The following is a 13,376-nucleotide window of genomic DNA, read 5'->3' as shown; positions in this document are numbered from 1 at the left end:
AGGGGCCCCACTGGTTGTTTAGCAGGCTTTCTGCTTCTGATGTACTTAAAAAACATTTTATTATCTTTGGAGTTTTTGGCTAGCCATTCTTCAAACTCCTCTTTGGCTTTTCTTATTACACTCTTGCACTTAAGCTGGCAGTGTTTGTGCTCCTTTCTATTTGCCTCACTAGGATTTGACTTCCACTTTTTAAAGGAAGTCTTTTTATCTCTCACTGCTTCTTTTACATGGCTGTTAAGCCACGGTGGCTCTTTTTTAGTTCTTTTACTGTGTTTCTTAATTTGGGGTATACATTGAAGTTGGGCCTCTATTATGGTGTCTTTAAAAAGGGCCCATGCAACTTGCAGGGATTTCACTTTAGTCACTGTACCTTTTAACTTTTGTTTAACTAACCCCCTCATTTTTGTATAGTTCCCCCTTTTGAAATTAAATGCCACAGTGTTGGGCTATTGAGGTGTTCTTCCCATCACAGGGATGTTGAATGCTATTGTATTATGGTCACTATTTCCAAGCAGTCCTGCTATAGTTACCTCTTGGACCAGCTCCTGTGCTCCACTCAGGATTAAATCTAGAGTTGCCTCTCCCCTTGTGGGTTCCCGTACCAGCTGCTCCATGAAGCAGTCATTTAAAGTACTGAGAAATGTTATCTCTGCATTTCATCCTGAAGTGAAATGTTCCCAGTCAATATGAGGATAATTGAAATCCCCCACTATTATTGGGTTCTTAATTTTGATAGCCTCTCTAATTTCCCTTAGCATTTCATCATCACTATTACTGTCCTGGTCAGGTGGTCGATAATAGATCCCTAATGTTATATTTTTATTAGAGTATGAAATTTCTATCCATAGAGATTCTATGGAACATGTGGATTCGCTTAAGATTTTTACTTCATTTGAATCTACATTTTCTTTCACAGATAGTGCCACTCCTCCCCCTGCACGACCTGTTCTGTCCTTCTGATATATTTTGTACCCCGGAATGATTGTGTCCCATTGATTGCTCTCAGTCCACCAGGTTTCTGTCATGCCTATTATATCAATATCCTCCTTTATCACAAGGCACTCTAGTTCACCCATCTTATTATTTAGACTTCTAGCATTTGTGTACAAGCACTTTAAAAACTTGTCCCTGTTTATTTGTCTACCCTTTTCTGATGTGCCAGATTCTTTTTTATGTGACTGTTTATCATCTACACTACAGTGTTGCTCCTGCCAAGGTGAGTCACCCACTGCACTGATTTAATAACTGCACCTCAGCTCAGAGCCCTGTCACTCGGGCTGACATCCCAGAGCCTCGCCACCCAGTGCTGACAGCTGGGGCTCCAGGCTGTCAGCCATGGGCGGCAGGGCTCTGGACTGTCAGTGCTCCACAATGACCCACACTGTCCGTTAAATCAGTGGTAGCTTCCCACCGACAGAAGGAGCATAGTGTGGCCATGAAAAATCAATTTTATTACTGCAATGGTTGTACGTCGATGTAAATGAAGTCAATTAAATTTTGTAATGTAGACTTGCCCTGAGTAAGTTTCGCAGACCAGAAGAAGAGCTCTGTGTAAACTCAAAAGCTTGTCTCTTTCACCAACAGAAGTTGGTCCAATAAAAGATACTACCTCACCCACCTTGTCTCTCTAATCTTCAGTAATAGAGGCCTTGGCTACACTGGCGCTTTACAGCGCTGCAACTTTCTCGCTCAGGGGTGTGAAAAAACACCCCCCCTGAGCGCAGCAAGTTACAGCGCTGTAAAGCACCAGTGTAAACAGTGGCCCAGCACTGGGAGCGCGGCTCCCAGCGCTGTAAGCTAATCCCCACGGGGCGGTGGAGTACCTGCAGCGCTGGGAGAGCTCTCTCCCAGCGCTGGCGCCGTGACCAATCTCGCACTTAAAAGCACTGCTGCGGGAGCGCTCCCGCGGCAGTGCTTTGGAGTTTCGAGTGTAGCCAAGCCCAGAGATTGTCATTCCAAGGACAAAAGAGTTTTCTCATGTATATAAAATGTGTTAACTTTTAAACATAAGCACCATTTAAAGAAATATATTAAAGGTTATGTATACCACTAATCTTAGTAAACTGAATCTTCAAAGAATGATGCAACTTTTAGAAAATGAAAATCTAGAGGTAAAAGGTGCCTAGATGTCAGAGATAATGAGTGGCTATTAATTTCTGTCTTTCCACCTCCCTATTTATGTGGGAACAAGTTAATTCTAAATTGTTTTCCTGTAATACAAAAATGTTTAATCTACTAACAAAATTCTAAATTATTTGGAGTGTAAGTATTGCTTTCCTGCAAGACATGCATGCAGAAGGAATATCTAGATCTCAGATGATGGCTAGAAATGGCTTACAAAGTTTAGTCTTTAAAAAACAAAGAAACAATAGGCGTCCATTGGTGTTGCACACTGAGGTATAAGTGGTGCAACCTAGTGGCTGGAACAGGAATCTTGACTAGTGGTCTGAGAAGAATCAGAGAGCAGAACCAGAGGAGGGGTCAAGGAACAAGCCAATGGTTGGAGCCAGGAGTTCAGAGGAAGGTAGGAACTAGGGTTGGAGCAGGAGCAGGCATGGTTTGGAGCAAAGAGTGGTCTGAGAAGCATGTCTGACACAGCTGTAAGCAGGGAACACATTGAACAGCCACTGTGCTGCAGTTGCTACAAGCCTAAAGTGATGATCTGTTGGCCCTTCTGTCCACAGTCACTTAGTGAGGGTTTACTGGGCCCAGCTAGTTGCCAGGTAACCAAGATGAGTCAACTGAGTTCTTGACAATGGGTGGGATTTTTGCTCCTGGAGGAACAGGGGGGCTTTAGATAAAGAAGGGAGGCATAATGAGTGAGGCCTGTTACATGAACAGAAAGTAACTCTTATATGCCCCCAGTGTACAAATAACTTGCATAAATGGATGAATTCATCTTAATTGCTTGAGTACTGCAAGAAAGTATCACTTATGATTTGAAAGTAACACTTCAGTGTTTATATTCATAACTTCCAGTGCCTTTCACGAGGCTTAAAAATCAAATTGGATTAAAGTCTGGGAATTGAAAAATGGAATAAAGTTTGGTACAGACTTAAGTTTCTAAATGTGATTCTTGAGTATAATTTGGCCTATTTTATGTACACAGAATTGTTTAGACTTTAGTGAAACCCAATACTAAGTTCAGCTGTAGCCATCCAGCAAATGTTCATTCTGTCTTGCTGAGCCAAGCATTCTAGTTTACAGTCTGACTGTCCCCAGCACTCCAGATTTGTGGAGAAGCAATCATTCTTACACAAAAATATAAGTGGCAACAATTGAAATGGAACATAACTTTATTGAGATTAAACTCTGTATCCTTACCAGTTAACAGAGTGCTACAGTACATAAAAAGGTAATTGATATTTTTTACATTGTTCATAAAATTTGCTGTCCCTCTGATGTTGTAAAACTCCCATGGGAGTGTTAGCTGTCTCTTCAGCTTGCACATGTGAGAAGATACTTGCTACAAAATATATGATGTACTGACTTCTCACAAAGTGTGGAGTATAATGGGAATTGCTTCGAACCTCCTCAAACTGATCAATAGTGACTCACTCCCAATGCATCATCTCTCCCTCAAAGTGGATGGCATTACTATGAGATAAGCATGGTGAGGGTGGAGGGGGACCTCTATAGCCATTCTTGCCATCATAATTGCATCTTGATCAAATCAGTTTTTCCACCTGTTTAATCCACAGCCCTGAACTTTCAGTGAGCTTTGGATAGACACATGTTCTGCCCTGTTGTGGCCTGTTCAGAGTTCATAGCAGAACTAAGGCCTGAATTTGTACACTTCACAGGTGTGATTTTTTTTTCCTTTTAGGTTCAATACAAGAACAAAATTATTAAACTTTAAAATATTTCTGTCATATATGTTGTGGTTTTGTCCCTACCTTTTTTATTGATATGCTGTTGATTTCCTGTTCTGTTGGGTTTATTGATGTTTCAATCAAATGAAGAAAATAATCTAACTGTAGTTTTTATCAGTAATGTAGTAATCTGAAGATAGTAATAGTGTAGCTTTTCAGTTCAGACGCTTATATGTGCAGGCATATATAGCTCTTCAGCATTATACCTTCTAATGCGAAGACTAGCAGTGAGAAAGATTCAGTAAACTGTGTCAAGTGCTTTGCTTCTCCCTCACTATTTGTCTCTGTAGCGGTTCCTCTCCCGGCCCCTCCACAAACGCAGTCAGGCCTGGTCTACACGAAGGGGGGGGTGTCGATGTAAGATATGCAACTTCAGCTACGGGAATACCGTAACTGAAGTCGACGTATCTTATTCCGACTTACTTCCCGTCCTCACGGCGCGGGATCGACGTCTGCGGCTCCCCCGTCGACTCCACTACTGCCGCTCGCTCCGGTGGAGTTCCGGAGTTGACGGGGAGCGTGTTCGGGGATCAGTATATCGCGTCTAGATGAGACGTGATATATCGATCCCCGATAAATCGATCGCTACCCACCGATACGGCAGGTAGTCTGGACATACCCTCATAGACCAACTGAAGTGCAGCACCCGTGTCCTTTTATTGTTTGTGTCCGTTCCCACCACCTATTTACAGAGACCAACAGTCTGGGAGACTACTAACTTCCCGGCCAGCAGGGCTCCAGAGCCCACACTCCTCCTTTCCTGTCTCCCTCCTGCTTCCTGTTTCTTAGCCAGCTTTATAGGGCAGGCTGGCTACCCAAGCCTGCAGGTGGATCCACTCTGGTAATTAGGGCGTGGCCCCTCAGCCAGCCCAACTAATACCCTTCTTCCTCTGGAACAGGGCTAACAGGGGTCTGGCTTGTTTCTGTTAGCCAGCACCCTGTTACAGTCTCCAATAGAATAATTCTCTCTAAATGCATGCTTGAGTGGCCTTTATATCTGAGTCCTCACTGGTCTCCACATAGGAGAACAAGAAAGATTGACTGGTACATCAAAAATGCCAGTTTTCAATAGTTGTTTCTGAAACTGACTTTCTCAAAGGGATACTATGTAAATGTGTAACTGCTTAGTCCATCTCGTCTACATTACTTTTTTTAAAATACCTTTTGACTGCATGTAGTTATCCCTCTCCCCCTTCTCCCTTTGTACTTTGTCATCTTAGACTGCAAACTCTTTGGGGCTAGAATTGTTGTCTTGTATGATTGGACAGTTTCTAACAGACACTATTGGATTATAAAAATAATAGTTTCTCCACTTCGTTTAAACTTGCATCTTAGATTATTGATATTTTTCAATGTCACTTTAATTTTTTATTCATTTTTGCATTATTTGACATTTTTAATAGCTGGTTTAAAAAAAAAAAAGTTTCCAGATGGTTTGTCAACCTCAATATCCTGCTTCTGACAGAGAGTTTCACATGAAACCAAGACCTTCACTGATGTTCAAGTAGTCGTCATTGTCATCTGTAGGCATCAAAAGATCCTGTACCCCGTTAAGTCCATCAGCCACTCAAGATTCAAATTTGTGTTTCCTGCTTTGCTTTATTTGTGATTTTTGTACTGCCACGACATAAAATGCTTTATTATGGTGGGAAAAAATTATGTTGACACTTCCCTCCCCCCCCCCCAAATAATAATACCGGTACAATGTAAAGCCTCTTTGTTGTGAACTCTGATATAATGCTGTGAAACTGTGCTCACAGGTTCTTATTCATAGGTTTAAGCACTTTGCTGGTGAATGAGAACTTAATGCAGTAAAATGTAGTGAAACAATTTTTGAATTTCCATATTTAAATTTAAGTGAGGATGTTCAGTTAAGGAAGAAGCAGACTTCACTATGAAAGGGTTCCAAATTGCTGACTTGAAAAACTGTAGTATGTTCTGCCTGTCTTGTGCTACACATTGCACAGTATCTCTGGTCTGCATGATCCGAAGAGATTTGATTCTGTGGAGAGAAAGAGGGACACATTTACAATAACCCTACACTAGTAATTTCAATTCCCTCATTGAAGCACAGTCACCCAGTCCAAAATGGTAATCAGAAAATACCATCTCTTTGCACAGTGTGGCTGATCCTTTTTATAGGGTTGTATTATACTTATACTATAGCTTTGAAAAACGTTTTAAAGACTGACAACTGCAGTTAAAAATAAAATTAAATACAATACAGAATAGGGAAAAATTAATCTCATGAATTTCGTCTCAGAAAGGATATTACAGAACTGAAGAGGGTTCAGAGTAGAGCAAGGGAAAGGTAAGGGGCATGGAGAAACGTTCATATGAAGAGATAGAAAAGACTGGGATTATTTATTTTAGAAAGGAAATTAATAAAGGGGAATGTGACAAAGTATATGAACTAATGAATGATCTAGAGAAGGTAGATCAGGAACTCCTGTTGTCTGCATCTCATACCGGTAAGAACAATGTGCCGTTCGATAAAACTGAAATATGGAAAATTCAAAACTAATAATAATTAGATTGTGGAACTCTTTGCTACAAGATGTAACTGAGGCCAAGATTTTAGCAAGATTTAAAGAGAAAATGGACATTTGTATGGATAGCAAGAATAGAATTATTATTAACTATTATAACAAACATTTTGGAAGGGATATTAAACCTCGGGTATGAAGCCTTAAAACAAGCTCCAACTATTATCATAAAACTTTAATAAAACACAGATTATCCCATATCATCATACCTGCACCATCCTTTTATGCATCTGGGGTAAGCTGTTGGCTCCATTGAAGTCAATGTCAAAACTCCCATTGACTACATTGGAGACAGGATTTTTCCACATGGTGCTGGCCACTGTCAGAGACAGAATACTGAATTGGATAGAACACAGGTCTGATCCAATATGCAATTCGCAAGCAGCCTTCATTTCACTATAAATTATTTAATACAAGTTAAAAGTAAATGATTAAAAAAAATGTGTATTGCTGTGATATAGTCAGATTTAGTTGGTGCATAGATCACCTTTCATGTAAAGAAGAGGAAGGTTTCTCAAACCAAAATGGCAATTAAGAAAAGTTAGCTTTGTTGTTGCATTAGAAGGCTCTGATAAACTAACTTGTTACATTTAATGGGGTTAAAGTGGCCTGAGCCACTGAATAGCTCTTAGTGATTGTTTTGGGTTTTTTTACTTGCAGCAATTAAAGCTCAATTATAATCTCTACTTTTCTTGCATTATTTCAGTTCATATTACTGAATGGGGGGGTGATTTAAAAATAAATCGATGTAATGTTTTATGGAGCCGGTACATTGTATATCAGGGATCGGCAACTTTTGGCACGCGGCACGCCAGGGTAAGTTTGTTTTCCTGCCACGTCCACAGGTTCAGCCGATCACGGCTCCCACTGGCTGTGGTTCACCCTTCCAAGCCAATGGGGGATGTGGTAAGCTGCGCGGGCCGAGAGATATGCCTGGAACGGCGAACCACGGCTAGTGGGAGCCACGATCGGCCGAAACTGCGAATGTGGCAGGAAAACAAACCGGCCTGGCCCTTCAGGGTGCTTACCCTGGCAGGCCGGGTGCCAAAAGTTGCCGATCCCTGTTGTATATCAACTTACCTACACATACAGATTATCTATTTTGCTTAAAAAATAAAAGCCTAGGTCTGCAAGTACCTACATGCAGAACAAAATATTTAATAATGGGTTCTTCGATCTAGCTGAGAAATTCTAACAGAATGCAGTGGCTGGAAGTTGAGCTAGACAAATTCAGACTGTAAATAAGGTGTACATTTTTAACAGTGAAAGTAATTAACCATTGGAACAGTTTGCCACGGGCTGTGGTGGATTCTCCATCACTGACTGTAGTAGATCAATATTAGGGTTTTTTCCCTGAAAGTTATGCTCTAGGAGTTATTTTGGGGAAGTTCTGTGGCCTCTGCAAATAGGAGGTCAGAGTACATGATCACAATGGTCCAGGCCTTTAAAACAATGACAGTCTCTGTCCTTGATAGCATAGAATCAAGCCTCAGTTCTTTTGGATGTTTTTGAATCCCCAAATAGGCAATTGGTGATGTTCTTGTATCCTCTACTTTAATAAGGAACCTGATTTTCAGTATGGCAGATGCTGCATCTAAGAAGTTTAATTGATTGGTTAGGTTCTGGACATAGCATAAGTATTGTATATCTGGTTTATTCTTTCATTCTTTTCTTTCTAGGGTCCTATAAACCTATATAAACATAGTAAAATGTAAGAGGAAAAGTATTGGAATCTGTCATACAGTCTGTTCCCATCCGCAAATTTATTCAATTCTAAGGTTGTGGTATAAAGTGACAAAATCAAGCCAATTCAGATTTAAAAGCAAACTGCCCTCATTTTACCCAATGAAGCATTTTCAAAAGTTCCTAGGAAAATCAAAGATTCATGCCACACAAACTTAAAAATTACTTTTTAATGAATATTGATGTCTGATCTTCCTTTGGGTAAGTACCAAATGCTGTAAAGTAACAATGCGTTGGAATTTCATTTCTGAATTGGTAAGATCGCTGCTGCTATTCATTAAGTATTCACCACAAGGCTTGTTTGTGATTTTATATGCAGGAATAACTAATACAGTCAGTATTGTAGAAAGAGGAAGAAGCTACGGTGCAGTCAGAAGAACTTTATTGTAAAGTATTAAAATAAAATGTTTCTTGTTTAAAGAGTAAGGAATTAATATGAATGATTTGTTTGCTCTTAGGAATTCTTCAATGGGTGAAGCTGATAGACAACTTTGATGGCGAGTATGACTATGTCACCAATGAGGGAACAGTGTTCACTTTCAAGACAAACCTCCATGCTCCAAATTATCGATTAATCAATATTGACTTCAGTGATTCAGATGAATCCAAATGGAAAGTGCTTGTCCCTGAGCATGAGAGAGACGTTCTAGGTAAGAATATAAACCAAGTGAAAGATGTCCTATTTTGTTTTTTTCCAAGTCAGTCTGCTAGTTATTGAAAAGGGCTTTTCTTTTAGACCCCTTTTTTTTTTTTCCTATTTACAGTTGTAGGGATTCTTTTGAGTTGGTTAAGGCACCAGACTAAGACTTGAGAGATCTAGGTTCAGTTCCTACCTTTGTCACAGATTTCCTGTGTGACCTTGCTCAACTTCCTTGTTTCTTTGTGCCTCACTTCACCATCTATTAAAATTAGGCTAATTTTATCCCCATTTCATGGGGCTTTGTGGAGATTGATTTAACATTTGTCAGGCACTCAGATATGTTAACTGGGGCCCTGTAAGCAGACAAAAGTAAAAGTTAGCCTAGCAGTGGTATGGTGCACTATAAGCCAGGGGATCAGACTTTGAGACACAGGTTTGATCTGTCGTTCTTGAGCTGACAGGAATTGGGAGTGCTGAAAGGCAAGGCAAGATTTGATGGCATAAAAGAGGTGGGTAGAGTATTTGATTTTTTTGAATTTTGTTTTTTAAGGAAAAGTGAAAGCAGGACCTTCTGATTTTGAATTAATTAAAATAAAGATGCAGTACAATAAATTCCAGAAGTTTGCACTAACTCAGGAGGTTTTTTTTAAAATGCACTTATTTTGGGAAATTTTTAGTATATATGTGTGTGAATTAATTGTAGATATTGTAGAAAATCCTATCCTGATGCATCTTTGTCCCAGTGTTTCAAAGTTTAATACATTTAGGTGCTCCATGCTCCCTACAGTACATTGTGTAATTATACCTGACTAGCATAATAATGACTGTTTGAAAACTACACATTTTTTTACCAGGTTTTTTTGTTCAAATCTCCTCACTGATTTTGTGGAAATTTTCCTGTGTATAGCTTTTTACATTGGTGATGAAATAATAAGAGTTCTGTATACTTACAAAATGACTGCTGTATCCCAGCTAACACAGCCTCCGCTCTCCTCTTTCAAAACACTGTTAGATCACTTCTTCCATGACATCCAGAAGCTGTGAGTTCATGAGAATAATGTTCTAAGAACTCTACGGATGATTCCCTCCTTTGGATTTCCCAGTGTATCCAGCAGTCTCTGGACCACATCCTCGCCATACCCTGGGTTCTATGTGCCACAAAAGGGCTGTAAAGCTGCTTTAAATTGGCAGCTGAGAAATCCCCCAACATGAGGAATCCCTAACTGGCATAGAACCACCTTAGCCAGCTCTACACCACCGTTTCCTATCTCTATCCCTGGTACAGGGATTACTGGGGAGGCGGGGGGAGTGGAGCATGACTGGACTATGCTATTCCAAGTTATGCTCAAAGTCAAATGGGCCTTTGGCCGTCCCAAGGTTTTGGGGTTGCAAAGGTGGCAAGCACAGCTTGGTCATACTCAAATATTGAGCTCTCTAGGTCTCTATTTTAGATTGTAAGCTCTTTGATGCAGGGAACGCCTTTCTCTTTTACTTGTGCAGGGCGGAGTACGTTGTCAGTGCTTTATGTGTAATAATAGATAGAAGTGACAAATTATCTTCCATTCTGGTCATCTGTTAACTGTTCTTCAATCTCTGAAATTGTATTTAAGTCATAGGTAACAGCAATGTAAAACATGGGTTTGAGTTAAATATATAGCTAAAGGTCTGACAGTGCCCAAATGCTATGGATCTTGGCACTAATAAATTTTGTCACTACTCTTCTGAAATGAAAATCCTGTGCTCTACCTTGATTTTTTTTAGTTTTAGCACACGAGGAGTTATTTCACAGCAGATTTCTGCTTCAGCTTTTCCATTCTATAAGCAAAGGCAAATTGAGTATGTGTGTATATTCATATAATAATTTTATAATGCATCAAAAACATCTTTAAGGGATTATATTTGGCAACCTTGACTATGCAAACGGAACAAGGACTTCATTTAGATAACCAAAGGTTCAGATAAATCGGAGTACTGAGGGCAGTGGCCATTAGAAACTAAAAAATTGCTCAAACACTTCAACCCAAACATCAGTGGACATATCCAACCTGCAGTGAACTGAAAGTTTTGGGTGACTGTGGCCTGGATAATCAAAATTTCACTATACCTACATGCAGAGCATCGATACACAATAATATACAATGTCCAGAGCGGAGCTCCAGTAAATATTTTCAATCCCCCTGGAGTTTTTCTAGCATGTTGGGAGTGTAGGAGGCTCCAAGAAATACTCTGTGAATTTAAGCCCTGCATGTACTCTATATTTAGCTTTATAGAGATGGCTATGTAAAATAATTGTTTCAATGGGTGAGTGGCTTCATTAGATAATGGGGATTAAATATATATTAAAGCCAACACTAAAATGAAATAATCTAAAACAGTTTGATAAAATATGATGGCACTTATAAATTAAAGGGCTGCATTCCTCTGTGCCAAAGGAACCGTGAGTGCTTGTAACAATCCTGAGACATAGCTCTAAATAAAAGAAAATAACACTAGATTGCCGCTGATGAAACCAGAATCCTTCATTCCTAAAGAGTAAGCTATTGTAGTGAAGAAAGACCAGCCTGCCATTATGTCATATTGCTTTAATCCTTCCAAGATTTGGTTTGGAAAGACACAATTATAGCAGAAGGCAGTTAATAATTTATTGCCGTGAAAGCCTTAGAGTCAAGTGAATTTGATTTTATTTGTTATAAAGATGACATGGTAATAAAACACCTCCTACAAAAGCTATGACTATAAGAATTCAAAGGTTAAATGAGCATTTGCTGCCTAGAGAGACAAGGTGGGTGAGGCAACATCTTTTATTGGTCCAGCTTCTGGTGGTGAGAGCCACACAGAGCTCTTCTTCTGGTCTGGAGTACTCCCAGCACCACAGCAGATTGTTTAGCATAAGTAGTTAGCACATATTGTAAGGGACCATTCAAGGCAGAGTGGCCTATTAACACTTCTGCAGCCATAGGACATAAAGAGGGGTTTAGTGGGTTACAGATTGTTGTAATAAGCCATGAATCCAGTGTCTCTGTTCAGTCCGTGATTTTTAGTGTCTAGACGAGTAATGAATTTAAGTTTCCAGGCTTGTCTTTTGAGAGTGTTGTGCAGATTTCCTTTGAGGATCAGGGTGGATAGGTCAGATGTAGTGTGACTGCTTAGTGAAAAGTAATAGGTGATAGGGTGTTTTTGTCTTTTTTTTCATTTTCCTGCATAAGCTCACCCAAGAGCATAGGTATTGCATAGTTTCACCCAGATAGTTGTTATCAGGGCATTTAGTGCACTGGATGAAGTACACCACATGTTGTGGTAGGCAAGTGTAGGATCCATGGATCTTGAAAGGTGTATTGTGGGGCAGGGGGGGCGTTGATTGTTGTAGCAGTGGAGATATGTGGTTTTGCATCTGTTGTTCTGTCAGGGTGCTGCTTTGAATTGGTTTGTCCAGACTCCTGGTCTGTGGGGAGCTTGCTTCCGATTATGAGCTTTGAGAGGTTGTGGGGGGTCTGCTTGGTTGTATATAATAGTGATTATGTACCCAGATATAATGAACAGTATTGGAAATCACTTCACAAACATTTTAGCAACTGATGCTCCACGTCACAAATGTTTTTCTTGCTTAGGGCTTGGCTACACTTACAAATTTGCAGCGCTGCAGCAGGGTGTGAAAACACACCCTCTCCAGCGCTGCAAATTGCGGCGCTGCAAAGCGCCAGTGTGGTCAAAGCCCCAGCGCTGGGAGCGCGGCTCCCAGCGCTGTCCGTTATTCCCCACAGGGAGGTGGAGTACGGACAGCGCTGGGAGAGCTCTCTCCCAGCGTTGGCGCTTTGACTACACTTAGCGCTTCAAAGCGCTGCTGCGTGCTAAGTGTAGCCACAGCCTTAGAATGGAATATGGAAATCTGTAACTCAAAATTCTGCTACGTTTCCATGATCTACTTGTTAGCCATATCTTCTCCTTTTCTGGATATGAACGTAGTCTGAATTTCATAAAAACAACCACCACGTTATAATGGAAATAGATTTTGTGAGTCAGGTTTAATAAATATGAAACTCTGCCAGTGTCCTCCAGTGGCAAAAATTTCCCACAGACTATAAGGTAATATGTCATACTGCATTTGTAGTGCAGCTAACAGCTTAACTAACAAAAAAAAAATACACATACCAAGAGATGAGTGAATTTAATTTGCTTTACTGACCCAATCCTCCAGGTACAGTTGGCCGTGGGCTTTAACTTGTGTTTGAGAACCCAGTCCTGCATTACGAGTTCAATAAAACTTTGAAAAAACAAATGTATTCTGATAATATGGGGTTGTCAATATGACAGATGTTTAAAAGCATAGAGCGTAAAGAATTATTCATTTGCATTCTTATTTTGAGTCAGTCTCTCCCAAACAGTAAGCACTGTCAAGGTTTACTTAATTCTCAGTAGGCACTTCACACAAAGTAAAGATAAATTTAGAACTCTAATCAGTGAACGAAGGGGAAAAAAACAAATGGCAACCATTTAAAAATGAAAATAGTTAAGTAAGGGCCCCAGGACATCTGCATTTGCCATGAGATGCATTCCCACCCATGTTCCCCCAACTGG

The 13,376-nt window shown here is 40.1% G+C and overlaps 1 protein-coding gene across 1 annotated transcript in view; it reads left to right on the top strand.

Moving 5' to 3' along the window:
• The window catches only part of LOC123366132 (prolyl endopeptidase), a 167,110-nt gene that overhangs the window by 82,423 nt on the left and 71,311 nt on the right, over nt 1-13,376 (top strand). Inside the window, exon 8 of the mRNA XM_045009267.1 lies at nt 8,620-8,811. Within this exon, the coding sequence (XP_044865202.1) occupies nt 8,620-8,811 (192 nt within the window). The remainder of the gene's footprint in view (nt 1-8,619; nt 8,812-13,376) is intronic.

Source organism: Mauremys mutica, chromosome 3, assembly GCF_020497125.1.
Source record: "Mauremys mutica isolate MM-2020 ecotype Southern chromosome 3, ASM2049712v1, whole genome shotgun sequence".
NCBI lineage: Eukaryota > Metazoa > Chordata > Testudines > Geoemydidae > Mauremys > Mauremys mutica.
The sequence above is the reverse complement of the archived record's forward strand: the minus strand, read 5'-3'. Positions and strand labels throughout refer to the sequence as shown.